Consider the following 27617-nt stretch of genomic DNA (forward strand, 5'->3'; position numbering starts at 1 on the left):
GCCCCAAAACCCTGGTGTGACACTGTCTCCACATTGCCCTACAGTAAGTGAGGGGCTTCCTCAGGGCAAAGAGTTTCTCCTGCTTCCAAAATCATCATACTGACCCTGGTGAGCTTATCCAGGTTTGGGGACAGAATTCAGGTGCTCTGGGCAGTGGGACAGCACTGCACCTACCCCTGGGCAGATGAAGTGACAAGGGCTTGTCATAGAATCATAGAATCCCAGCCTGATTTGGGTTGAAAGGGAGCTTAAAGCTCCTCCAGTTCCAAGCCCCTGCCACGGGCAGGGACCCCTTCCACTGGAGCAGCTTGCTCCAAGCCCCTGTGTCCAACCTGGCCTTGAACACTGCCAGGGATGGGGCAGCCACAGCTTCTCTGGGCACCCTGGGCCAGCGCCTCAGCACCCTCACAGGGAAGAGCTTCTGCCTAAGAGCTCATCTCAGTCTCCCCTCGGGCAGGTTCAAGCCATTCCCCTTGGCCTGTCCCTGCAGGCCCTTGTCCCAAGCCCCTCTCCAGGTTTCCTGCAGCCCCTTTAGGCACTGGAGCTGCTCTCAGGTCTCCCCTTCAGGAGCCTTCTCTTGTCCAGGCTGCCCCAGCCCAGCTCTCTCAGCCTGGCTCCAGAGCAGAGCTGCTCCAGCCCTCGCAGCATCTCCATGGCCTCCTCTGGACTCACTCCAACAGCTCCACATCCCTCTTGTGCTGTTGCCGCACTCATGCCACACGTGAGAATCACATTTTCACCTTTGAGTGCTGTCCCCACACAGCTCAACTCTGTTCCTTCTTTTTCCTTGCAGCCAAACTGGAAGCCAGTTCAGCCGTGCGGGAAGCATGCCCCACAAAAAGAGGCCCCACAAAGTAGCCAGCAAGGTAAGGAGAAGGTGGCCTCTCTAAGAATAGTCATCTGCATGGTGCTGTGTGTTCTCTTACACATGCTGCAGAGGGAGAGATCTTGTCTCCCATGAAATATTCCCGTTCCCATGATCTCTCCTTGGTTTGCCCATGCTTTATGAAGATGTTATTTGGCTTCTGTACTGAGGGGGTTTGGGGCTTGCAAGGGAACAGAAGAAAGCTTGGGATGGTCAGGATGAGATCTGAGTGAGGACCAGAGCAATAAGGAGTCCTGAGCTGATCTTGGGGTCTATCTCTTGCAGTCACCATCAGTTGTCCCAGAGCAGGCGTGCATCAGCCAGCGCTTCCTGCAGGGCACCATCATCGCCCTGGTCATCATCATGGCATTCAGGTAAGATCCACTTGTCCACTGTCTCCAGCTTATCAGCAATGGGCTGTGGACCTATAGCTTCTTCCATGGGCTGGAATCCCTTGGAAGGAGATCAGTACTGTGACGTGTCCCTTGACCCGTGCTCATCCTCTTTCTTTCCAGTGTGGTGTCCATGTCCACGCTCTACGTGCTGAGCTTGCGCAGTGAAGAGGACCTTGTGGATCTTGATGGGTAGGTTCTTCTGGCTCAATGGGAGGGATGTGGTGACCAGGGGAGTCTGAAGCACAAAACCTAGCCACTGTGGGGCTACTGAGCACAGTTCCAGTGAGTCAATGTGTAAAGCCAACCACACACATCCACACATCCCAGGCTGGTGCCAGTTAAATTATCTGGAGTGAGAAGTGAGGAACAGAGAAGAGAAAAGGAAATACCCTGTTGTTTGGTTATTCATATATCCACTTGTGGCTGGTCTGAATGTTCTTTGGACGCCTCTTCAGCTATACTAAACCAGCATCATCCCACTTATTGCAGTGGGGCTGGACCAAGCAGGAGTGTTGATAGTATCACACAATCATGGAATGGTTTGGGTTGAAGGGACCTTGAAGCTCATCCAGCTCCAACCCCTGCCACGGGCAGGGACCCCTTCCACTGGAGCAGCTTGCTCCAAGCCCCTGTGTCCAACCTGGCCTTGAGCACTGCCAGGGATGGGGCAGCCACAGCTTCTCTGGGCACCCTGTGCCAGCGCCTCAGCACCCTCCCAGGGAAGAGCTTCTGCCTAAGAGCTCATCTCAATCTCCCCTCGGGCAGGTTAAAGCCATTCCCCTTGGCCTGTCCCTACAGGCCCTTGTCCCAAGCCCCTCTCCAGGTTTCCTGCAGCCCCTTTAGGCACTGGAGCTGCTCTCAGGTCTCCCCTTCAGGAGCCTTCTCTTCTCCAGGCTGACCCAGCCCAGCTCTCTCAGCCTGGCTCCAGAGCAGAGCTGCTCCAGCCCTCGCAGCAGCTCCGTGGCCTCCTCTGGCCTTGTTCCAGCAGCTCCAGGTCTCTCTTGTGTTGTTGCCCCAGCGCTGTTTCTCTGCAAACAGTGTCCTTAGTGTTGAGAGAACATCAAGGGAACAGCCCGAGCCCTGCAAGCACAAGCAGCCTGTGCTAGGAAGTGTTTTCTCTCACTTCCCTCCTTTGGGACCTCACATTTCCAGATAATGAGTCTCTTTTTCTCTCTTTCTCCTCCATATCCTGTTCCTCTCCCTCTTGTTCTGGTTCCATCTCATCCCATCCATTTTCTTCCCACTTTGTCTTTCATTTTCCCGTTGTCTTTTCTTTTCCATTATCATCCATGTCCTGTTCCATGTCCTCCTCATCTTTCCCTTCCCATCTCCCCTCACTGCCCTGTAGCTCCTTTGCTGTGCCCACTGCCTGTCTCCTGGCCCTCTTTCGGTACAGGGGTCCTGTGGTCCCGGTTGCTCTGTGTCCACGGTATGTTACTCTTTCATTGTATCCCTATTGAATTGCTGCATCCCTCAATTCCTCTTCTTTCTTCCATCTGCATCACAGAAGACCAAGAAACATTGAAAGCAAAGGAAGGGAGATAAGTGTATGTCAGCAAGTCCAAAAGGAAGGATTAGAGACCCTGTGAGGAAGGGAATGAGTAGGAGATTGAAGAACCAATTCATCAAAGGCTAAATAAAGACATTACATACTAAAGGTAGAGCAGGAGCAGTTTGGAAGGAATAAATGGAGTATGTAGAAAGGATGAAGACTTGGAAGGATTAGCCCAAAAGCTGTTCCTACCTTCTGTTCATATGGGAGTAGCTTTATTATGGAGGCTCACTCTCAAGTATAACCCATTTCACTGTGTGAAAGGATAGAAATAAACCCTAAATGGTGTCTTTTTATGAGCCATCACCTCTGGGAGTGTTTGGAAAGGTGCTGACAGAGGGAAAGGTGCTGAGTTACTCATTAGACCCTGTAAAGGACTTTGGTTTATGGGATCTGCTGGAAAACACTTTGGTTAAATGGAATTCAGGACCTCTCTATCTGTCCATCAGGTTCCTTTGAACAAAGCACTGCATGAAGAGCAATGGAAGGCACAGTTAATTTGTTCCTTAGGAATCCCATATCTGGGTGTTTCATAGGAAGCTGTTAAAAAAGCATCTGCTTTGGGGATGCGAGATAAAGCTGAGCACGGGAAGTGTTGATGATGCAGTGGGTGAAGATGAGGGATGCATCTTTGTCTTGTGCCCATATTCCCTCCAGGAGAACATCACTGCATCTCCTTTCACCAGGAAAAGAAACACATGTAATAGGCTAAGTTCTGTAGTGACAATATGGTATTTTGATGTCTCTAATGAGTGAAAGCTCTGTTTATCTTTGACAAACCTTGAGCAAAGCAAAAGGGACAGGCAAGATGTGGGTACAGTGTGGGACAGGTAGAACTGAACTGCTCCTGGGCAGGGTCTGGACAGGTAAAATCTTGAGTATCTTTGTTAGGAGCTCAGTAAACTTCCTGCTTAGTGGGCAGCTACAGTGTGTGAAGGCAAGAGCTTGGGTTATCCCATATCTCCATGTGTGATGTGCCCATGTAATGGTGTTGCTCTGGGCCCCTTGTATAGCATGAGGCAGCGGTTCCTCCCCTTTCACATCTGCCTTACTCCCAGGAGGTGCCTGTGGTGTCCTCAGCTCAGGTCTTGGTAGCATCAGTGGAACACCTGAAATTACCTGGGATGAATGTAGGTGGGATTGTGTGTGTTTATAACAACCAAGGGGAGGAACAGTCTGTCTCCAAGAGATAAGGGGATAAGGGGCAGTTCCCTTAAGGAATGGTGAGAGCTTGGAGCCTGTTACGGCCAAATGTGTTGAGACCTGAGCACATAGACTCACCTAGGAGAACACTGTTGGAAACCAAGTCCGCTGAGTACACCCTCTTGCACAGTGAGCATCAAAGGAGCATCACTGTTGTCCTCTGAACCAGCTGGGATTTGGCCTTGGCAGACATGGAGTTGCCATCGAATCTGCTGTGGCCTTTCCATGCTCTGCTTGCTATCTCCATGGCTTGCATACTTCTCTCCTGCCTCTCCTTTCCCAGATGGCTCCAGTCTCTGCTTCTCCTCACCCTTGCGCTCTCCGCATCGGCTCTTGCTCCATGTACCTGGTCCCATCACCCCACTCACTGCTACAGCCGCTTCTCTCTTCACATACAGTGACACCGCTGTCCTTGCGGTCGATGTCTTCACCATGGTTTGCCCATTTCAGGTCAAGCCAGAACCTTGATAAAACACAGACAGTGCGATCCACAGCTGCATCGGGTGGAGCTGGCAGCAGGATCCCCATACACCATGGTAGGTCACAGCAGGGCAGAGGATCTGGTGGACGTACATGATGACGGGTTGTGGTTCAGGGTGATGGATGTGGCTGGTTCTCCATGCCCGGGGCATGCTGGTACTGGGAGGTCATAGAATCCCAGACTGGGTTGTGTTGAAAGGGAGCTTAGAGCGCATCCAGTTCCAACCCCTGCCACGGGCAGGGACCCCTTCCACTGGAGCAGCTTGCTCCAAGCCCCTGTGTCCAACCTGGCCTTGAGCACTGCCAGGGATGGGGCAGCCACAGCTTCTCTGGGCACCCTGTGCCAGCGCCTCAGCACCCTCACAGGGAAGAGCTTCTGCCTAAGAGCTCATCTCAGTCTCCCCTCGGGCAGGTTAAAGCCATTCCCCTTGGCCTGTCCCTACAGGCCCTTGTCCCAAGCCCCTCTTCAGGTTTCCTGCAGCCCCTTTAGGCACTGGAGCTGCTCTCAGGTCTCCCCTTCAGGAGCCTTCTCTTGTCCAGGCTGCCCCAGCCCAGCTCTCTCAGCCTGGCTCCAGAGCAGAGCTGCTCCAGCCCTTGCAGCATCCAACAGCTCCACGTCCCTCTTGTGCTGCTGCCCCAGAGCTGGATCAGGGCTGCAGGGGGGGTCTCCTCTGAGCACAGCAGAGGGGCAGGATCCCCTCCCTGAGCTGCTGCTCATGCTCTGGTTGTGCAGCCCAACACAAGGGGGGGTTCTGGGCTGCAAGGTCCTGGGGCTCTGGTTCTGTGGAAGGGATGCTGGGGGCACTTGGTGCTGCTCCTGTTGACTGCCTCTCCATTCGACTTACTCCTCGTGTCCCTGCTGTTTGCCCTGCAGCCACAGAGGACACACATGACCTGCTCCTCGGCTCACCTGGTCCCAGCGTGTTAGCCTGCTTCAGCCCACCCTGTTTCTCTGCGTGCTGCTCTGCTGCTCCCACCAATGCCTCCTCTGTTACCCTCTCTGAAACCAGCCCCACTCATGCCACCAACCGGACAGGTAAGAACCAGCCCAGGCACGCAGGAGGAGCTGGGGCAACACCAAGCTCTGCCTCCCCGTTGCATCGTGACCCCAGCCCTGTCTCACCTCATGTGATAAGGATGTGCCTGGTTCCCATCGCACCCCTGACTGTGTTGGGACCTGCCAGGACCCACTGAGTCCTGGCAGGCAGCAGTGGGACAAAGCAGCACTGCCAGCCTGAACCCATGTGGCATGGTTCAGACATCCATGGTCGTGCGGCCGGGGTAAGTGAGGGCTGGGAGGTCTTTGGAGCTGATGCTTTGCCAGCACCGAGCCATGAGAGGCTATACCAGGAGTCCTTGAATCTGACCGCATTCCTCTGTTGGCTTCAAGCAGGGTTCTGGCATTCCAGGCCTGTGATGCCTCTTGGCTGCCCAAGCAGGGCTTTTGCAGGCTCATTTGCTCCATCATCATCACTGTTGCAGGAGAAACAGCACCTTGGGCAGTCACTGCAGAGCCAAAAGATCTCTGGAGACCTTGCCTTAAGCACCGTGCCCTACCGAGCACAGGGCTGTGTCCCTGCTTTGTCCCTTTGCTGCAAGGATCCCACCAGGAAGAGGCTCCCAGCCTCCCCTTGCTTCTCACAGCACCTTTTCTCTCCCTTTCCTTTATAGACCAAAGCCAACCCTCCCTCCTGCCGGTGACAAACATCAAAGGCAAATCCAGGGGCATCCCAGGGAAAGCGACTTCCTACACCAAGTGGCCGAAGACGCCAGACAGGTCTCAGAGCTTTGGCAGCCCCAATGCCAGCCCTTCTTCCCCCTTCACCCACAGCAAAGGAAAGGACATCTCCAACCTCTCGCTGGGGCAGCCCCGGCAGCAGCGCAGCATCAAGCAGCCGCTGAGCCAGTGGCCCCGTGCGGAGGAGCCCAGCACAGGGGGTAGGTGGATTCTGTCATCTCTCCCTGCATTGACACCGTGGTCCTGGGCTCCCTCTTGGGGTATCTTCAAGCAGCTGGGTCTCATCTTTTGAATGTTAACATTTGATATGTACATCATTTACCGGTTTTAATGTTTTTATTTAGATTTATTTAATTAAATTAATTAATTTCATTTTATTAAATTTATTTATTTAATTTTATTTAATTTAATGTTTATACACACATTTAGGCATCTTGATAAGGAAAACGAAGGGTATCTGACCTGCTGTGGAATGGAAACTATTGAGTTGGGTTAATAGTTGGACTTGATGATCTTAAAGGTCCTCTCCAACCTAAATGATTCTATGATTCTCCTGCACAGCTCTCGCTGTGTCTCTCCATCCTGCAGCTTGTTTGTCCCTTAGTGCAGCCAGATTCAACCTCCAGCCCTGGATGGAGCCCTTCCTCCCCTGTGCTGCCCTATGCTTTCTGGCCATGTTACCCTGTTGTTAGTTCCCTTCTGAGGCTGCGATAGCAGCATCTCCATTCATATCCCCATCTGGGTGTGCTCAGCTATAGGTAAATCAGATTTAGAGGAAGAAACACGCAGATTCAGTGATGCTGGCAGCAAAGAGAAAGGAGTGTTGATGACCAGCCATTGGCATAGTCTGGAGCATCCCTTCTCCTGGCTGTCCATGGCTGGATGTGGTGTTACACAGCCCTGCAGCAGTCTGACCCCCTCTCTGATTACACAGTGATAAGAAAAGGTGGTCTGGGTGCCAGGCATCCCTCAGGATACCCCAGCACCATCCCTTTGCTGTTTCCCAATAGCCTGTTCTCCATCCCGCAGGATCAAGCCCAGTGCTGCTCTCCATCCGGATCCTGGAGATCAATATGGCCATTGAGTCCCAGCACTGTGCAGCTGCTGACACGTGCAGGTAAGTGAGGTCAGGCTGGTGGCATCACTTTTAAGAGCTCCCCTCTAAAGCTTCACCCAACAGAGGCTTTGGGTCCTGTCCTGGCCATCCCACAGCCACCATGGTGAGATCTAATGCTCTGTCTGTGTCCCTAGGACTGGAAACTTCACCTACCGCATCCCCGTCAGCCAGCTCACAGCAGTGAACACCAACTTAACCCTGGAGATGAAGTGAGTGCACAGGGCTCATCTCTTTGATGTTTTGGTCCCCCTGAAGCTGGGGAAGAGGTGGCAGAGGCTGCTCCTTTCAGGGGCTTACTAAGTCTTGTCTCCTCAGCTCCTCCTCTGCTGTGTCCATCTCCCTTTGTGGCCTTGCCTCCAGCGACCCCTGCCAGGAGGCTGCGAGCAGGAACAGCTCCACCGATGCCACAGGCACACAGGTAGGGAGAGAACAGCCCAAAATCCATACAGGTCACCCCAGCACACCACTGATCCCTGCAGAGGGATGCCAGCAGCCTGGCTAGGGCAGCACAAGAGGGAATTCATGCTCAAATAAAGCTGGGCTCTGCACTGGCTAACATCAGACATCCACCGGAGGTGTTTGGATACCTGATACATGTGCTCACTCATGGAATCATCCCATCCAACCCCTCTGCATGAGCCCCAGGAATGTGGGAAGAATCCAGGGTGTACCGCATCCTAATGAAATCCCTCCAGGGGGATTTCGAGGTCTGGATATGCAGAGCTGCAGCAAACCCTTCATACCCAACTTGTCCCTCTCAGCCCAGCTCAGTTGCTGACCCTGGAGATGTTGCTCCTCCAGAGGCAGCACTTGACAGCACAGGGTTGTGTTTCCTTGCTAGTCTGGCCCAGGAGGACATTCCCAGGTGCTCAGCCCCAATCTCATCCCAGCTATTCTCCTTTCTTCCCCAGGAAACCACGCACCATTGGCCTCTCGTGATGATGTCTTTCCGGGAGTTCACCTACCACTTCAGGGTAGCACAGCCTGTGAGTACGAGGAGCTGCCTTGGCCAGGGCTGAGCAGGAGGAGAGCAATGGGACCATGGCAGGTGTAGCAGCTACATTGCACTGAGAGCCTTAGAACCATAGAATCAACCAGGTTGGAAAAGACCTTTAAAATCATCAGGTCCAACCATGCCAAGTGCAAGGTCCTACACCTGGGTCGGAGCAGTCCCAGGCACAGCTACAGGTTGGGCAGAGAAGAGATTCAGAGCAGCCCTGCAGAGAAGGACTTGGGGGTGTTGGTCGATGAGAAAATGAACATGAGCCGGCTGCAGTGTGCGCTCGCAGCCCAGAAAAGCAACCGTATCCTGGGCTGCATCAAGAGGAGCGTGACCAGCAGGTCGAAGGAGGTGATCCTGCCCCTCTGCTCTGCTCTTGTGAGACCTCACTTGGAGCATTGTGTGCAGTTCTGGTGTCCTCAACATCAAAAGGACATGGAACTGTTGGAACAAGTCCAGAGGAGGCCACGAGGATGATCAGGGGCTGGAGCACCTCCTGTATGGAGACAGGCTGAGAAAGTTGGGGCTGTTCAGCCTGGAGAAGAGAAGGCTGCTTGGAGACCTCAGAGCAGCCTTCCAGTATCTGAAGGGGGCCTACAAGGATGCTGGGGAGGGACTCTTCATCAGGGACTGTAGTGACAGGACAAGGGGTAACGGATTCAAACTTAAACAGGGGAAGTTTAGATTGGATCTAAGGAAGAAATTCTTTACTGAGAGGGTGCTGAGGCACTGGAATGGGTTGCCCAGGGAGGTTGTGAATGCTCCATCCCTGGCGGTGTTCAAGGCCAGGTTGGATGAGGCCTTGGGTGCCATGGTTTAGTGTGAGGTGTCCCTGCCCATGGCAAGGGGGTTGGAACTGGATGATCTTAAGGTCCTTTCCAACCCTAACTACACTATGATTCTATGATTCTATTACCCCAGCACTGCCAAGGCTACCAGTAACCCATGGCACTGAGGGCCTTGTCTACACAGTTTGGGAACACTTCCAGGGATGGTGACTCCAGCACTTTCCTGGGAAGCCTGTTCCAATGCCTGATTACCCTCTTTGAATCAGGTTTAGCCTTCCACAGCCCTCTCCATCACGGCTGTTGCCTTCTACAGTTACCTGGGTGGTTGGGGGATGACTTTTCTCTACCTAACACATAATTCAGGCACAATTCCCCCTTGGATCATGTATCCTACCTTTACCAGCTCTTTCTCTTGCTCTCTCTCACAGGGCCAAGCCAACTGCAGCACTGCTCCTGAGCAGATGGGCCACCTTTTCACTGACTATTACCTTCAGTTTTACTGGCTCTGTGAGTGAGTCCTGGCAGCACCAGTGCCCTCTGCTTGGAGAGAGAGGAAGGGGGACTGGTGACACTGGGGAAGACTCCTGTATGCCCTCCTCTGCTAGCCCCAAGCCCCACATCACCCCCAGCTCCTGCATGGGGCTGGTTTGGCTGTGGCTGGTGCCACAGGCACTGAAGCACATGCAGAACATGGAACCTAAGCCGCAGAAACACAACCAGCCCCTTGGTATCTCCTGGGCTCACCTCACCCTGACTTCCACCATCCCAAACCTGTGTTTCCATCCCTTACGGGGATGCTTGTGTCCTCCATCACTTCTCCTTCCCCTTGCAACACTGGATTTCAGAGCATTACACTGGACAGGTCTGCCCATGGATGGAAGCTCCATCCTGTGCTGGCCCTGATGTACCACATCACTTCTTCACAACACTGGAATTGCTCAACACTGGAGCCCTTTCCAAGAGCACAATGCTGGAGTTTGGCTTGGAAAGGCAGGCTGTGCCTGGACTTACTGGAAGTCATACACTGGAGTTGCTGTTCCTTCTGGTTGGCCCAGGGCCACACCTCCATAGCCCCCTGACCCCTGGACCTAGAATGGACTCTCTATGGACAATGAGAGAAGGTGCAGCTTCATCTTTAGCCCCTTCTGTCCCCCTCCTTGCCGGACTCTTTCACCCTACCCAGGTCTGGCTGGATGAACCCCACTAAAGCTGCTGCTGAGGCTGTGCCCAGGCCAAACCACGCGTGAGGACACTTCCCATCAATGACCCTGAGTCACCTGCATTAAATGTGGTGGGACCCGTTCTTATTGTCATTTGGCAGCAGTGTGTGGCCTCTCGCAGTGTGTGGAGCTGCCAGGTCAACCCAGCCACCCAGATGATGTGCATTAGCCCTGGCAAAGCCTGGTGGCACCATGCAGAGCAAGAGTGAATCCCTGGGGACATGTGAGGTGGCTTCATGGGCTACCAGCTCCTTGCCAGGCACTGAAGAGGCTGATTGTCACCCCCAAAGGGGCAATGGCAGTGACTCTGTGTCCTCGCTGTCACTGTTGGCTGAAAGCAGACAAGTGTATTTTGGGTATTTTACTGTTACAAGTTCTTAACTTGCTAAACTACTGAATTAGTTTGGGTTTAAACTGTATAAAAATGGGTCTTTTACTTCTGTCCCTGTTGAGCTACATGTGTCCTGCATAGAAAACCAAAGGGGGCCACTGCAAAGCTCCATATTAAAGCTACGGCAGTGCTGGGATGCATCAGACCAACCAACCAGTGCCTGTGTCATCCCCTCGTCCTGCTCCAGCACCTCTTACTAAGGAGACATCTGAGTTCCTGGAGGATGAGCTGTTTTCCAAAGGAAAGCTCAGCCATTGCTGGGGACAGGCAGTGAGCGGGTAATGTCACTCACCCATCCTGAAGCTCACTCTAAGCTGGCTTCAGAGAAGAGCACATCTTGCCCCTTGCAGCCCTGCCACTGGACATCACTTGAACTAAACTGGTTTTGGGAATCACCATCAGGCTCTGGCTGCTGCATTTTATTGCCTTCAGTGGAGATGGACACAGCAGTCCCTCCTTCCCTTCACCAGCACTGAGCAGTACATGGATGGCTCTGCTGCTCTGGAGAAACAAGCTGCAAAGATGCTGCACATCCTCCTCTTCCAAGTCCAGGAGCAGTTTTCATGTCCTGTCACACATCTTGGAGCTTCTTTCCAAGCATGTCCCAGGAAAGCAGCCATAGCCCTGCAATTCCATGCAACATCACCAGCAGTAGGCGTCTCTGCCACCACAGGCTCTTTATTTGCCGCTCAGGGCTGCATTCCCACAGGTACCAAACAACTATACACTGGTTATGCTCTCCAGTTACTCAAATCCATGGAAAACTGAGCAGGCTGGATCCAGTGGGTGAGCAGGGAATCCTGGGCAGCCAAGCAGGAGCAGAGCTAAGGGACTACTTGATTTTGGGAAGCTCAGTGGGAACACAAGAGACCCCAAAAGTGGGAGCACCTATGCACGAGCAGCTCAGCTCCATGGAATCCCAGAGTGGTTTGTATTGGAAGGGAGCTTAAAGCTCATCCAGTTCTAACCCCTGCCATGGGCAGGGACACCTTCCACCAGAGCAGCTTGCTCCAAGCCCTCTCCAACATGGCCTTGAGCACTGCAGGAATGGGGCAGCTTCTCTGGGCACCCTGTGCCATGCTCAGCAGGATTCTGTGTTTCTCCCTGTGAGCAGAAAGGACACCCCATGGTGTTGCTCTGGAGAAGCCACACAGAACCCTTCCCTCCATCCACTCTTTTTCTGCTTAGCCTTAAACTGGGAAGTTACTTTCCTGGCAACTTTTATTCTCCACTTGGCAATCAGTGGCCCAGTCTGACATGTCCTTAGTGGTGAGTGACACCAAGTGCTCTTGGAGTTCTGCCCAGCTGAGAGGTGACCACCTCAGACCTGCTGTTTCGCCTTGTATTGTCAAGCTGAGTTAGATGCCCATGTGCTCATTCAGTCCCTGAAGAGGTGATGGGGGGTGTCATGAAGGCCAAGGCTGAAAGCACTGCCTGTAATCACCCCCTCACTGGTGTTCCTGGCCAAGGAAGAGCCATGAGTGCAGCTCCAAAGCCACTCCTGGAGGGGAGGAATCAATCACTAGAAACATGCTACAAGCAGTGGCCCAAGAGAAAATGGAGTCTTTAAGGTATCCCTGTGATGCTGAACCACGGGGTTCATGAGGGCTCCCAGCAACCCAAGTGCCTAAGGGTTATGGAAACATCTCTAGTGCCTTTTTTCTGCCGCCAGGACAGCACAAGGGAACAGAGCTTCCCCACATGTACATAAACCACTGAGTGCCTCAAAACCAGGGGTAAATAGCTTAAAAACTGAGACTAAGGCAACACCTGAAGTGCCAAGGCTGGTCCTAACCACATACAGCTGTGTCACAGCAGAGCAGCACCGGGCTGAAGCAATCCATGGTGTCAGGAGAGGGATCCAGAATGCAGGGTTCAGTATCTTGTATCTAGTATCTTGTCTTCAAGTGTATCACAGAGTGTCTGGCAGCTGCTGCAGAGCAAAGCAGAAATGAGCTCCAAAGGGGTTTGTAATTACTGAAGTTCACAGGATTGCTTCAAAGCCCAAGGACACAACTATATAGAGTCCCCCCAAAAGTGTCTGTGCCCTAACAGAAGATGTGTTCCCCATCCCCAATCAGTAACAAGAGTTAACAATCAGGCCTTGCCCTGCACAAGAGGAGGGAGCTCTGAGCTGCTGCCTCCAGCCCTCCAGCTTAGGGAAAACCCCTCTCTTCCAGCTGGAAACACTTCACCCCTCCAGACATCCTCAGCAGGAAGGAAAACAAGGTGGAAATGAGGCCACTTGCCAAAGTTTGGCTGTTTCAGAGTTTGTTTCAAAAGCAAATTCACAAACATTCTGTCTTACTGATGGAGCTTAAAAGCCTGTAAATAGAGACTCTGCCACCACTGCACGAATTAAGGAAGAAAACAAGTAAAGCACTAATTTGTTTGGTTTTAAATGTTGCTGTCACAGCTTTAATCACTGTATATTGCCAGCAAGTTTGTAGAGTTGCATTCTTTAGCAGGTATTATCATGCTCAGTTTTTATTTGTGGGGAACAAAGGTGGTTTCCCTCCTTTCTTTCTGATTTGTATTTATATTTTGCTGAATTTGAGTGCTGAATCTCTGGATTCCCCACTTTTTTGTTGTTGTTGTTTGGCTTATTTAGACTTTGGTTTATGCTGGAGGTAAAAATACCCATATAAATAAATATATAAATACTGCTTTGTATCCAAGGATGGCTCTTGGCACATCCTCCCTGGCTGGGAAATAACTGGGTTTTGGTTCAGTAGCTATAAAACTGCTTCCCACAAGATGGAGAAACCCCCATGTCATTCATCAGTGGGATTTGCCAGACCTAAATGCTTTGAAAACTGGGTTATAAATGGAAAACTACTGATAAAAATGTAGTTATAGCCCATAAATAAACCTTCTAAGTGGCCAAAGAGTGGGGGCCACAAAGCCACTGGCTCAGGATAAGGAGCATGGCCATCAGGTGAGAAGGTGAGGGGACACAACAGTGGAAAGGTTGAAGGCTATAAAAACAGGCTTAGGATGAAGCAGGAAACACTGATTTTCTGGAGTCTTGCTGCACTGAAACACTTCTGGGAAACAACAGCGTTGAAAATCCATAAATAACAGTCCCAGGCCAAGGTAAGTGGATCTTGTGCCAAAATCAAAGTGGTCTGGAAAACCACAAAATCATTTAAAAGACAAACCATGAGTGCAAAGGCAGAGGCATCACAGAGCCAGTTTTATTCAGGGTTGGTAGAAGTCACTCGAGGGAGCACAGCCCATGTCTGCTATGGGATGTGGTGCTGAAGTAGAAAAGAAATACAAAAGGAGCTTCTGTAGGGCATCCCACCTAGAACCAAAAAGGAGATAAAGGAGGTTGGTGGGACCATGCTTCCCAGGGCCGGGCTCTGAGGCCACAGAGCACCAGCAACACCCAGCCCAGGGGCTGCTGCTGCAAGGAGGCACAGCCCTTTGCACATCCCAGCTCTATATGAGGAAAGGTGGCTCTTATAGAGATCAGCCACGTTTCTGGACCCCCCCACCCAAGCCCTTAGGAGCTTACAGCTGCAGGGGTTCACAAGGTGGTCCCAGTGCTCTGCTGTCTGTGCTTCAGACATAGATACCGACCCACAGCAGCAGGAAGAGAACCCCAAAGCCCATGAAGAGTGAGGCCACCAGCGAGATCAACAGCTCCTTGTAGATGTCCCGTGTGTACTTGGTAGAAGTCACCTCATAGCTGTAGCCCCAAGGTTAAGGTGATAACAGAGGTGGGGTGAGAGGACCCCCTGTCCGCTCCCTGACCCCCCCCAACCCATTCCCCACACCCCCAGCCAGGGGATACACGAAGAACCAGGCGGTGAAGAACATGCCAATGGCCAGCAGCACCACAGTGAGGTGCGGGAACACAGCGGGGTTCACCGGGCTGGTGTATCTGCTCATCGCCTCCAGCTCCTGCAGGGACAAAGCAAAGGTGAGCGGGGAGAAGTAACAGGCTGGGGGCAATGGTGGAAATGGTGTCCTGGGTTCAGCTGGAGCAGTTATTTTGCTCCTTCTTAGTAGCTGGGTTTTTTGACTTTAGTCTGACAGCAACACTGGTAACACCAATGTTGTAGCTGTTGCTCAGTAATGCTTACTCCAATCAAGGACTTTTCAGTCTCATGCTCTACCAGTGAGGAGGAGCATGAGGAACTGGGAGGAAGCAGAGACAGGCCCCCTGACCCAAACTAACCAAAGGGGTATTCCATCCCACAGCATGTCATGCCCAGTATAGAAACTGGGGGGAGTCACCCAGAAGGCCCAGATCGCTGCTCGGGTTGGGCTGGTATCAGTCGGTGGGTGCTGAGCAATTGTATTCTCTTCCCTTGTTATTTCCCTTATCATCATTATTACTGGTAGTAGCAGTAGTGGTTTGGGTTATACCTTAGTTACTGAAGTGTTCTTATCTCAACCCGTGGGAGTTACATTCCTTCCATTCTCCTCTCCATCCCTTCGGGAGCAGGGGGCGTGAGTTATCGTCTGGGCTTAAACCACGACAAATGGCAACCAGGGAATGGGCCTAATGCGGTCTAAATGGTTCTAATAGTGGGAGTGAGACGTGACAGAGAAAAGGGCTGAGCTGGGAGAGGCTGAGGGAGAAAAGCAGTGATAATGGATCTAGGAACGGGGGTAATGAAGATGGCTCCCGGCCCCTCAACGCATCCCGGCACAGTTCCCGGGCCCCAGTTATGGCTCCGGCTCTCACCATGGTCTCAGGCCCGGTCCCCGCTCCGTTACAGACACGTCGCCTCCGGTTCCGCGGCTACCTCCGGGAAGCGGAAGGGGGAGCAAGGCATGCCGGGGCAGGGGGCGGGGCCAACGGGAGCCGCTCGCTATTGGCTGCGCCGGCTCCCAGCGGGCTTTGCGGTGGAGCGCGGGAGCAGCGGCGGGAGATAGTTGCGGGGTAATGGTGGCTGAGGAGGGAGCGCGGAGGGGATAATGGGGCCTGGGGTGGGCTGAGGCGGGAACGCGGCGGGTAATAGTGGTAATAGGGACGGGGAAGGGGATAATGGCGGGGGGGACAGGGTGAGGCGAGAGGGGGTTTGGATAATGATGTCTGGGACAGGCTGAGGTGGGCCCTGAGGGGAGATAATGGCGGCTGAGACAGTTTGAGGAGGGGATAATGGTGGTTGGGGCAGAGTGAGGAGGGAATGGGGGGGGGGGGTAATGGCGGCTGGGGCAGGCTGAGGAAGGAACGGGAGGGTAGTGGCGGCTGGGCGAGGGATACGTGGGGGCTGGGGAGGCCGCATGGAAAGCGGGGTGACACGGGGGGGGGGGTGTTGGTACCGGTGGGTTGGGAGAGGATAAGGCAGGAAGAGGTGGATAATGGAGGGGGGACAGGTAACAGGGGAGTGGGGTTAACAGCAGCAGCCAGGAGAAGTAATGGTAGGTAAGGGATTGATGGGGAGGGACTCTTCATCAGGGACTGTAGTGACAGGGCAAGGGGTAACGGGTTCAAACTGAAACAGGGGAAGTTTAGATTGGATCTAAGGAAGAAATTCTTTACTGTGAGGGTGGTGAGGCACTGGAATGGGTTGCCCAGGGAGGTTGTGAATGCTCCATCCCTGGCAGTGTTCAAGGCCAGGTTGGACAGAGCCTTGGGTGGCATGGTTTAGTGTGAGGTGTCCTGCCCATGGCAGGGGGATTGGAACTGGGTGATCGTAAGGTGCTTTCCAACCCTAACTATTCTATGATGGTGGAGCCAGGAACTGGGGAGGTGGGAATGGGGGTAATAGGGCCTAGACTGTTATAATGGTGGGGCTATGGGAGGCGTGATAGTGGGGTAACAATGAGCTTAGGCAGGGGGTTAATGGTGTGCTGGGGAGGCTGAGGTGGGGTGTAATGGTGGGTAGGTAATGATGCTGAGGCTGGAGGTTACAGCCTATGGGGTAGTGGTTTCCAGGGGAAGCATTCACAGCCATTTGGTCCTCCCTGCTTGGGTGATACACCAGCTCCTAACCCCAAGCACCATGTGTGTGCAGAGGCTGATCCCAGCATCCCCTTTTCTGTTCCTCAGGATGGGAATCCATGGCCTGGCCAAGCTTATTGCGGATGTGGCACCTGCTGCCATCCGGGAGAATGACATCAAGTCTTACTTTGGCCGGAAGGTGGCTATAGATGCCTCCATGAGCATCTACCAGTTCCTGATCGCTGTGCGGCAAGGAGCTGATGTCCTTCAGAACGAGGAGGGTGAGACCACGAGCCACCTGATGGGCATGTTCTACAGGACCATCCGCATGGTGGAGAATGGCATCAAGCCGGTTTATGTCTTTGATGGCAAACCCCCTCAGCTGAAGTCAGGGGAGCTGGCAAAGAGAACCGAGCGCCGGGCTGAGGCTGAGAAACACCTTCAGGAGGCTCAGGAGGCTGGAGAGGAGAACAACATTGAGAAATACAGCAAGAGGTTGGTCAAGGTGACCCAGCAGCACAATGATGAGTGCAAGAAGTTGCTAACCCTGATGGGAATCCCCTATGTGGAGGCACCAGGGGAGGCTGAAGCCAGTTGTGCTACCTTGGTGAAGGCTGGGAAGGTCTATGCGGCTGCTACGGAAGATATGGATTGTCTGACCTTTGGCAGTCCTGTGCTGATGAGGCATCTCACTGCCAGCGAGACAAAGAAGCTGCCCATCCAGGAGTTCCACCTGAACCGTATTCTGCAGGATATGGAGCTGACCTGGGAGCAGTTTGTGGATCTGTGCATCCTCCTGGGCTGTGACTACTGCGCAAGCATCCGTGGCATCGGGCCCAAGCGTGCTGTTGAGCTCATCAAGGAGCATAAAACCATCGAGAAGATCATTCAGCAGATAGACACCAAGAAGTACCCTCTGCCTGAGAACTGGTTGCACAAAGAGGCCCAGAAGCTCTTCTTAGAGCCTGATGTGGTCAACCCTGACACTATTGAGCTGAAGTGGACCGAGCCGGATGAGGAGCAAATCGTCCAGTTCATGTGTGGGGAGAAGCAGTTCAATGAGGAACGGATCCGTAACGGGGTGAAGAGGCTGAGCAAGAGCCGTCAGGGCAGCACACAGGGCAGGCTGGATGACTTCTTCAAGGTGACAGGCTCCATCACATCAGCCAAACGCAAAGAGCCAGAGACCAAGGGGTCGGCAAAGAAGAAAGCCAAGACCAACAACGCCACGGCCTCAAAGACCAAAAAGGGGAAATAGCCAGAGTGGCTCATCACATTCTGCAGGATATGGAGCTGACTGAGATTGGTTTTTATGTTCAACCAGGAATTGTAGGCTAATAGCAAACTGTAATTTCTCTGTCCTGTGTGTTAGAGCTAAGAAGGATGCTGGCAAAGCACTTCCTGACAAGGCTAGGTTAGTGAATCAGACACTGCAGCAGCAGTAATGCATGAGAGCTGAAACAACCGCAGTGGGGGAGCTGGAGGGGAGGAATTGTTGCTGGAGTAACAGCATTCAGCATTTTGGAACTTCTGATAAAGCCACCAGGACTAGAGGTGATACCCAGGCTGTTAGAGGTAAAGGGAGGTGCTGGTGATAAGCACCCTCTGTGATTTAAGAACTAAAGAGTTAAAACACTTAGAGAGTAAACTGGGTCCAAATGATGTTTTTCTGACACAAGGAGGTAGGTGCAAGCAGCAGAGACGGAAGAAGAAACCTTAGATGTGAACTGAAGGCAGGCTGGGGTTGGGAAGGAGACCTGAAATAACAGAGTGAACTTCTCTCTTTAATGAGGTTTGGGTACAGGTTCCCTTCTTTGTTTAATGTAAGACTGGAATCCCAATTCCAGCAACATTCTGTCCCCATCTTAGTGTCCAAAATGAGGACAAGCTGAGGCTGCAGCTCTGCTAGCCTGAGTTCTGCTGCCAGGTTCTGATTTATGTTTAGAAAGAAAAATGTCAGTTAACCTAGAATAGAAACCTGTTCATTCCCTGAATCTATGAGGCATCCTTCCACGATATACACACAGAGACAGGTCCCTGGCTAAGAAAAAGGTAGTGCTGCTTTCTTGTCTTGTTTTATTTTATTCTCTGTTTTGCATAATTCCGTGTCCTTGGGGTTTGTTTTCAGAATAAAATTTATACACAAACACCATGTTTCTCATTCTCTGCGGATGTGGCTTTAACATCCTTGCTGAAGGTTCTACAGGCAAAGAAAAATCCCACTTTTAGAGGGAAACCAAGAGCAAACATTAAGCACAGGCCCAAATACAGGAAACCCCAAGTTTTATGCTTTTGGATGCTGTGTAGGCAGCAAAAGTCTGGAGCAACTGCCAAGTTGTAAAGTAAAAAGCTCAGGGATTGTAGTGATAGGACAAAGGATGATGGGTTCAAACTGAAATGGGAAGTTCAGGTTGGAGATAAGGAAGAAGTTCTTTACAGGTTGCTCGAAGAAGTTCTTTACAGGTTGATCAAAGAAGTTGGAAATGCTCCATCCCTGGCAGCATTCAAGGCCAGGCTGGATAGAGTGTGACATGGTCTAGGGTGAGGTGTCCCTGCCCTTGGCAGGAGTATGGGAACTGGATGATCTTAGAGGTCCTTTCCAACCTAAACCATTCTATGATTCTATACGATGAGCTTGTTTCACAGGGGAATTCCATCAACTCTGCTATAATAATCTGGATTTTAAACCACCTCAGAACTTAGATGTAAAATGAAGTGTGGCAACTGACACTGCATGGAGCTCTAGAGCTGGATCCTGCCTAGGAAGAGGCACCTGTAGCAGAGCACCCAAAACTTAACAAATCTGCTTCTCTCATCTGGTGTGTTTTCACAGGGTCTTGGCATAACCTTAATCCCAAACCTTAAAATGGGGATATTTTGGCAAGAGGGAGCCTCAATGCTTCATATAATTGCAGGTAACTGGTGTGATGTGTTATCCCAGCATATTATGTGTGGAATCTGCGGTCAGGAAGGCACTGGGGGGAAAATCAGAACTTAAAAGCAACATGAGGGGTGATGTTTTATCACTTGTTCTGTGTATTTATGTATTTAACAAAACTTCTGCCTGTGAGTGTGTTTTCAGCCCTGAGTCCTCATCATCAAAGCACAAGCTTTTTTCTGTCAGCTGGAAAAACATGCTTGGATGCTTTGAGCAACTTCTACTTGTCCTAGTCCTGGTTTGTCTTTTCTAATGCAGAAGTGGAGCCTGGACTAAGTCCTTGGTGCACTTTCCCCAGGAGGTTTTAAGGTGAAACCTGGCTTTTCTGGGGTGTTTTAGTGTCTACCACATCCTGCTCCTTCTGCCCTTCCTCTCCCTTTCCCACCTTCCCCCTCCATGCACTCAGTTCTTTACATCCAGGTTCACTTGGTCACCAGGGTAAGTTATCCCTACGCTATTATAACAACAGCAGACTGTACTACTGATATGGTATGATACATAGTAGGCAATATGATATGTTATATAGTAGGCTAAACACTTATAAACTCTACTATGAGTTTCAAATTATGAAGATACTTGCCTTTTGAAACATGTATTAAGCGATCAGTGAAACTTGATTTAGACATTTTCCTATGGTGTTGCCATGATCTGTCATCCTTAACTGATACTTACCTGGTAGTCACAGTGGTTCAGGCATTTTATCTACTCAGATTTCATTACTTCATTACATTACTTCATTTCAAAATGCACTAAAGACAAAAAACTGGGGTTGTTTTTCCTGATCTGTATTCCCTTAAATGTTTCAATCCATACTTTGCCCTAACAGTAGATTTTTAATTCAGTATTCCTGGTTTATTTCTGAACACTTCTGTTGTGACTACATGGAAAGGTAACAGTGAAATGGGGTTTTGGTGAGGGGATGAATGGTTAAAGAAGTAATCATAAGTGGAAGTAGGAGGTGGGAAAATGCTTGTAGCAGGGAAGTAAAATAAGTCAGCAGCAGGATAAAGAAGCTGCAAACTGTCTTCAACCCTGCTCACTTCTTGCTGGCCTGAATATCACTGTAGTAGTAGCACTAGTACATTGTGGAGTATCACACTGTCACAATGCCACAAATATCTCAAGGAATGAGGCAGAAATGACAAAACATTTCTAACAAAGTTGATCTGCCCTTTCATGTACCTTTAGTTGACTTAAAGGAACATGAAAGTTTGCTGCCATTGTGTCAATTGATGCCTACAAAACCCCCTTGAAATGAATGTAATTTCTCAAGGAGCCTCAATTAAAATCATACGTATGATTGCATAAACCAGGTTTGGTGTTTGTACACTTGGCTCGTGCTGAAGTACACCTTGTGCTTCATACCTTTGGGTTGGAAGTGCATCTCTTCTGCCTCCATGGCTCTCTGGGTGCAGTTGCAGTGGTGATCTCCAGGCACAGAGTGATCAGTGGGAGAGATCAGGGGGGTTTAAGTTCAAGCTACAAAAACCATTGTATATGCAGGGAGATAAAGTGATTCATGTGCACATTTGACTTTGGTTACAGCACTTGGTGCTTCCAGCTACCTTAAACTATGGTTTAGGTGAAGCTCTAGACTTGCACAGTTCAAACAGCACAATAAATTGCAACCCCTGGTATCCCATTAAACACACTCCTGTGGCTTCTTTCCCACCTCTGCCTCAGCAGAGATGAACTCCCCCCTCCACATCAGCACTGAGGTTAATGAGCCTTGCACCATTAGCTGGGGTGCGGGACCCAGGTCCAAACCTCTTCCAGGCTCTGCTGGGAGTCTCTAATGATCCCCTCTTTGCTCAGCTAAGCTTTACTTCAGGGAGTTTATCCATCAGGACCAAAGGAGTAAATAAACCCAGATGCTGTCCCCCTCTGGGACAGTGTCATCACCCGCTGTGGGCACAAAGCTTCTTGCTGACGGAGCTGCTGCATTACTTGCACTTAGCTCACTTCATCCGTGAGCTGCCACTTCCCCCTCCTATAGCATTGGAGCCACCTGAAGAATGAAGGAAAACAGATCATGGATCTTCTGCCTTAGGATAACATACACACAGTGTGTGTAGATCCCAGAAAGCTGCATAAGGATGCTAGGTAAGGATCTGGTATATAAGGATCTGACAGATGAGCAGGATCATAGGCTTAGGTTTCAAATGTAGAGCTAGATTAAACCCCACAACTTTCAAGCTTGTAAGTTTACTGATTTGGGGCAAAAAGCTCAACAAGAATATATCTGAACTGTGTATTTTCCATAGGTCTGAGTTTCTAGGCATTATCTTCGCACCCTATGTGTGTGTCACCATCTGATGATGATAAAACCTTAGGGAAAGCATTCAAAAAGGCTGCTTTTCTGCCCCAACCCTAAACTGAAGAGGACAAGAGCTACACCACACCATGCAGTGGCACAGAACGATCTGGGAATGTCACATTCCATAAGGAAATCTTCCAGGTTTTTCTCCAAGAAGACTAGAAACGTGCTGCAGAACCTCAAGCAACCATCCAAAAGGTTACTCCTCAGCGTCAGAAGGTTGGTGCTTTGTCCCAGCCATAGGGTTGGGTGGTCTGTTCTGGATTTCTGGGGATGAGGATGTTGGAGTGTTCTCAAAAGATGTTCATGTAATGGAAGGTAAAAGCAGCTAAAATAGAACCTAGAAATCTGTATACGACATTTGTGGCTACTTCTGGTACGTCGGAAGCTCATAAACGTGTAAAAAGTGCAAACTCTCACAGAGATATAAGTAACAATGTGGGGTTGCACCAGAAAAGCCGAGAACAGCCACCCCAGTGGGAAGCACTAAACCCAAGCCTGAAGTGCTGGGACCATCCAGAGATCATTTATTTGGGCATTTGACTCCTCACCTCTTTTCCTTCCTCTACCTTGCTCTGGGGAGACCCCCCCACCCCTGCAGTCCTGATCCAGTTTTGGGGCAACAGCACAAGAGGGACGTGGAGCGAGTCCAGAGGAGGCCATGGAGCTGCTGCGAGGGCTGGAGCAGCTCTGCTCTGGAGCCAGGCTGAGAGAGCTGGGCTGGGGCAGCCTGGACAAGAGAAGGCTCCTGAAGGGGAGACCTGAGAGCAGCTCCAGTGCCTAAAGGGGCTGCAGGAAACCTGGAGAGGGGCTTGGGACAAGGGCCTGTAGGGACAGGCCAAGGGGAATGGCTTGAACCTGCCCGAGGGGAGACTGAGATGAGCTCTTAGGCAGAAGCTCTTCCCTGTGAGGGTGCTGAGGCGCTGGCCCAGGGTGCCCAGAGAAGCTGTGGCTGCCCCATCCCTGGCGGTGTTCAAGGCCAGGTTGGATGAGGCCTTGGGTGCCATGGTTTAGTGTGAGGTGTCCCTGCCCATGGCAGGGGGGTTGGAACTGGATGATCTTAAGGTCCTTTCCAACCCAAACTATTCTATGATTCTACTGACAGCAATGTGCCAGCTCAGCCTATTTTTGGTGTCGAGGACAGGACTCTCTGCCCCAGGCTGCCAGGGAAACCTCCTGAGCCTCTGGTATCTCACTCAATGAGTTGTTGTGGGCAGCTGGGGATCCAGCAAAGCTGTATCAGAGCTGGGGTGATGGATTCAGGGCTCCTGGGGCATCACACTCAGATCTGTTTAGTCTTTCTCATGGAGCAAATGAAATGCAGTCCCTTTTTCTGCCTCCTTAATGAAATGTGATGACAAGTTTGCAAGTTCTTCACCTCTTCTCCAGTTTTCAAATGGTTCAAGATTGGGTTTGGGTTTTTAAAAGGAGAAGGTCTGATTCAGCCTCATGATTAAGGGATAAAATGCCTTTTCTGAAGGGTTTTGGATGGGTTTCTCTGCCTGTGAAGATTCACCACAGTTAGATGTTGCCTCAACTATCAAATCTTTACTGTTTTAATGTCCAGCCTGACAGAGTACATGCAAGCCACATGGCAATTGCTCTTGCCTATTTCACTTCATCTTTCCTCCTGCCCACAGGGATGCTGCCATGCAATACAATAACAGAGCTGAAGGCAACCACACCGCAGTGACCCACTTCGTCCTCCTCGGCCTGACAAGCGAGCCCAAGCTGCAGACTCCTCTCTTTGTAATCTTCTTCCTGATTTATCTCATCACTCTCACGGGCAACCTTGGGCTGATGGCACTGATCAAGACAAGCCCCCAGCTGCACACCCCCATGTACTTCTTCCTCTGCAATCTCTCTGTTGTTGATCTTTGCTACTCCTCTGTCTTTGCTCCAAAGCTGCTTCTTGGTTTCTTGGTGGGAAACAAAACCATCTCTTACGCTGCCTGCTTCCTGCAGCATTTCTTCTTCCTCATGTTTGTGACCACAGAGGTGTTCTTCCTGGCTGTGATGGCTTATGACCGCTATGTAGCCATCTGCAACCCACTGCTCTACACGGTTTCCATGCCCAAGGAGGTCTGTGTTCAGCTGGTGGCTGTATCATACATGGGGGGGATTTTGAACTCCCTAATCCAAACCTGTTGCTTGCTGCTGTTGCCTTTCTGTGGTCCAAACACCATCAACCATTACTTCTGTGACACTAACCCTCTGCTGAAGCTCTCCTGCTCCAACAGCCACCTCAATGAGCTTTTGCTTGTAATTCTGAATGGGACCATGTCCATGTCTGTGCTCGTCCTCATCATCACCTCCTATGTATACATCCTCTTATCCATTGTGAGGATTAGGTCTGCTGAAGGAAGGCACAAAGCCTTCTCTACTTGTGCCTCCCACCTCCTGACCGTTACCTTGTTCTATGTCCCTGCTGGGCTCAGCCACATGCAATCAGCTGCCAAGTACTCCCTGGAGACAGAGAAAGTCACCGCTGTGTTTTACACCCTCATTGTCCCTATGCTCAACCCTCTGATCTACAGCTTGAGGAACAAGGATGTTAAAGATGCCCTTAGAAAAGCAACAGCAAATAACCTCATTGCGAGTTGCTCATTGACCAAACCAGTCCCAATCAGTTGATAGAACTCCTACTCTTTCCCTTTTTAACTCGTTTTCTGTCAGCTGTCTGGAGGAGGAAGGAACTGAATGTATTTACAGGAGCAGGTACAGCACATTCTAACCATGCTTTAAACTCTGCAGAGACTCAGTGATGTCAAGCATCCCCTAATATAGGTCCCCGATAAATATTCTCTTGTAATCTCTTGGGTTTTTTTTTTGGGGGGAAAAATGATGTGATATCATAGGAGGTGGCAAAAATAAGCCCAAGAGGAATTTCCCTCTTCAGTTTAGCTTTAGAAGTTGCACTGATTCAAGCAGTGATTCATCCAGAGGCAAGTTCAAGGAGGGATGAAGGATTTTGAGGAGGTACATCCAAAAAACATCACTTTACTTTGGGCTAATACATAGAAATGCATAAAATCTCATTTGCTTCCAGAAGGCTGAGCAGTGCAAAGTAAGGAAAAGGGAGGAGAAGCAGAGCCACTGAGGTGCCAGAGGATGAGCACGGTACGTGCTGTGACTGAGCATTGGGAAGATGCTAAATCCTTGTGTGACCAGAACATCCCAGCCTGGAGGCAACAGAGCTGTGTCTGTCATCCTGCACCTTCCTTCCTACCACTGCAAACATCCAGCTCAGTCAAAGAGGTTTCACAGCATGGTGTGGGTTGGAGGGACCTTAAAGTCCATCTATTTCTAACCTCCTTGCTGTGGGCTTCATCTTACATCTAGTTTAGGAGAAGTAGCAGCTGGGAGTAGGATTTTTCCCTATTGCCAAGGATTTTAGTATGATTGAATGCAATGACTTCAGGGAGAAGTATGTTTTTTCCCCTGTTTTCTTGTCGTGGGGCTGCTGCAAGTGATATTTCCTCCCACCCAACTCTTCCCCAACACAACCTGTTACTGAGAAGGTACCACTGAGGAACGCTGCAGAACTTCATGCTCTGCAAAGCAGAAATAGCCAACTGCAACCTGTTAGAGACCTTTAGCAATAAGCTCTTTATGTAGCAAACAGAGACCTGGATGCATTAGGGGAGAGGGGGGATCATCTGTTACTTCATGTTGCTTTGCACATGACTGCACCCAAGTTAGTCCTGATGTTGTGTTTTTATAGCTAAAAATAAAAGATAAAGACTCCCAGCATCATTTCTGTTAGTTGGACATAGAAATCATGAGTAAGCATACCCACTGTATGTTATACCTAGAATTCTAACCTCTTTTTTCCCCCTCAGATGTAGGAGTTTGCATTTGCATGCCTGATGTAGAGTAAAACAGAATCTATCTGGAGCACACAGTTGAACAGGGGTCATTTTCCCTAAGAGATAGACACAGACAAGGAAGGGGAGATGTTTATAATACTTACCTTCCATTAGAGCTTGTGTTATCCCTAGCTTGGATGCTTGAAGGTCTGGCCTCTCATTAAGAGCTGTTTGTGCTGTTTGCATCATGCAAGGTGCCTCAAAGGAGCAGCCAGGACTAGTTATTCCCAATGAGAAGGCAAGCTGGGAGCTGAAAGTGGCCATAAAGCAGAGAATGGTCCCCCTGTGCCTGAGCACAGCAGCAGCTTCCATTGATAGCCCAGGGGAAGCTAAGAGCCAAGCTCAAGTCATGATTGCTACAGACCAGGAGCAAGCACAGTTACAGCACAGCCCTAGAAGTGGTCTGAGCTCCAGGACTGAGCTTAAATAGAGCCTGAGCCTATGGCAGAGGGGGTGTGTGAAGGACCCAGGTGATGCTGGCCATGACAATTAACTGTGGCTGCACTCCCTGATGTCTCAGTGGGAGGGGAACTGGGTTTTTCACCACCCAATGCCCTAAACACAGCAGCAGCCTTGCATCCAGCCTCCTCTGATGTATTCCTGTGCACAGAGGATGAAAGAATGGAGCAGAAAGGAGCAAAGAGCTCCTTTATTGTGTTAGTGATTCTTTATCAATTATGCAAAATCATGGAATGCTTTGGGTTGGAAGGGACCTTAAAGCTCCTCCAGTTCCAACCCCTGCCACGGGCAGGGACCCCTTCCACTGGAGCAGCTTGCTCCAAGCCCCTGTGTCCAACCTGGCCTTGAACACTGCCAGGGATGGGGCAGCCACAGCTTCTCTGGGCACCCTGTGCCAGCGCCTCAGCACCCTCACAGGGAAGAGCTTCTGCCTAAGAGCTCATCTCAGTCTCCCCTCTGGCAGGTTAAAGCCATTCCCCTTGGCCTGTCCCTACAGGCCCTGATGAAGAGTCCCTCTCTTATGCTATCTGAATAAGTTGTTTCACATGTTGTGTTCTCTTTTCTTGATGAAATTGTCCAAATGTCTCTATTTTTCGTGAGAACTCCATCAGCAACTTCGATTAAAAGCTTATAAAGTGAGCATTTCACTTCACACCAACTTAAATTAGATTTTGACTGATTGCCATTGCATTCATTCATTATTCATCACAGTTCTTTGCAGAAGACCACGGCTTCCAAAGATGCTTATTTTAAACCATAAATTTATTCATGTTTGTCATTATACAAGTACATGTTCTTCCAGCAATTGTACAGTTCATTAAACAGAAATGGTGTGTTTTGATTAAATGTTAAAAACCCTCCATCTACTGTTTTATTTAGAGCATTTTCCACCTCAGTAATGTGATGACATACAGAAGGGATGTGACAAGACCAAATCCACAAAGCACGGACCTGGTACTGAGCATCCAAAAAGGAAAAGACGTAATGACCACACATCCCAGGAAGATTTTAGTTGGGACACACTTCTGGCCACTTGCTAACCTATGTGTGCCCATCACAAGTCCTTAGCACTGCTCCAGCCCACTCACACTGGATAAATGTACTGGATGCTCATATCAGGTATCAAATAAACCCATACTGTTTTATGTTGGAAGGGACCTTCAAGCTCTCCAGTTCCAACCCCTTGCCACAGGCAGGGACCCCTTCCACTGGAGCAGCTTGCTCCAAGCCCCTGTGTCCAACCTGGCCTTGAACACTGCCAGGGATGGGGCAGCCACAGCTTCTCTGGGCACCCTGTGCCAACGCCTCAGCACCCTCACAGGGAAGAGCTTCTGCCTTATCTCCAACCTGCACTTCCCCTGTTTCAGTTTGAACCCGTTACCC

General features: G+C 50.6%; 4 protein-coding genes across 5 annotated transcripts in view; 3 read left to right on the forward strand and 1 right to left on the reverse strand.

Moving 5' to 3' along the window:
* MYRF (myelin regulatory factor) overlaps nucleotides 1–9653 on the forward strand; it is a gene marked incomplete at both ends in the record, with an annotated part of 58030 nt that extends 48377 nt beyond the window's left edge. The window contains 11 exons of the mRNA XM_080619531.1: nucleotides 794–866; nucleotides 1151–1239; nucleotides 1381–1449; nucleotides 4466–4551; nucleotides 5370–5531; nucleotides 6167–6433; nucleotides 7263–7350; nucleotides 7485–7559; nucleotides 7666–7768; nucleotides 8262–8336; nucleotides 9567–9653. Of these exons, the coding sequence (XP_080475657.1) occupies nucleotides 794–866; nucleotides 1151–1239; nucleotides 1381–1449; nucleotides 4466–4551; nucleotides 5370–5531; nucleotides 6167–6433; nucleotides 7263–7350; nucleotides 7485–7559; nucleotides 7666–7768; nucleotides 8262–8336; nucleotides 9567–9653 (1174 nt within the window). The remainder of the gene's footprint in view (nucleotides 1–793; nucleotides 867–1150; nucleotides 1240–1380; nucleotides 1450–4465; nucleotides 4552–5369; nucleotides 5532–6166; nucleotides 6434–7262; nucleotides 7351–7484; nucleotides 7560–7665; nucleotides 7769–8261; nucleotides 8337–9566) is intronic.
* Nucleotides 9654–13912: 4259 nt separating this feature from the next.
* On the reverse strand, nucleotides 13913–15543 carry TMEM258 (transmembrane protein 258). 2 transcript variants are annotated; one of them, XM_080619637.1, is made up of 4 exons: nucleotides 15449–15543; nucleotides 14549–14658; nucleotides 14270–14443; nucleotides 13913–14056 (listed from the first exon to the last, which is right to left on the reverse strand). In XM_080619637.1, the coding sequence occupies exons 1-3, from the start codon at nucleotides 15449–15451 to the stop codon at nucleotides 14317–14319; spliced, it is 240 nt and encodes a 79-aa protein (XP_080475763.1). In that variant the 5' UTR covers nucleotides 15452–15543; the 3' UTR covers nucleotides 13913–14056; nucleotides 14270–14316. The 2 variants fall into 2 exon arrangements, with proteins under 2 accessions (XP_080475763.1, XP_080475764.1); XM_080619638.1 differs by lacking the exon at nucleotides 15449–15543 and adding an exon at nucleotides 15127–15313.
* Nucleotides 15544–16760: 1217 nt separating this feature from the next.
* FEN1 (flap structure-specific endonuclease 1) lies at nucleotides 16761–18499 on the forward strand (the record flags this gene model as incomplete). The annotated part of the gene is made up of 1 exon (XM_080619086.1): nucleotides 16761–18499. The coding sequence occupies one exon, from the start codon at nucleotides 16761–16763 to the stop codon at nucleotides 17907–17909; it is 1149 nt and encodes a 382-aa protein (XP_080475212.1). The 3' UTR covers nucleotides 17910–18499.
* A 5057-nt stretch (nucleotides 18500–23556) lies between these two features.
* On the forward strand, nucleotides 23557–24540 carry LOC308221372 (olfactory receptor 5J3-like; the record flags this gene model as incomplete). Its single annotated transcript, XM_080618355.1, has 1 exon — nucleotides 23557–24540. One exon carries the CDS (start codon nucleotides 23557–23559, stop codon nucleotides 24538–24540), a length of 984 nt encoding a protein of 327 aa, XP_080474481.1.
* Nucleotides 24541–27617: the final 3077 nt, after the last annotated feature.

The sequence above is a fragment of the Psittacula echo genome (genome assembly GCF_963264785.1).
Source record: "Psittacula echo genome assembly, chromosome: 5".
NCBI lineage: Eukaryota > Metazoa > Chordata > Aves > Psittaciformes > Psittacidae > Psittacula > Psittacula echo.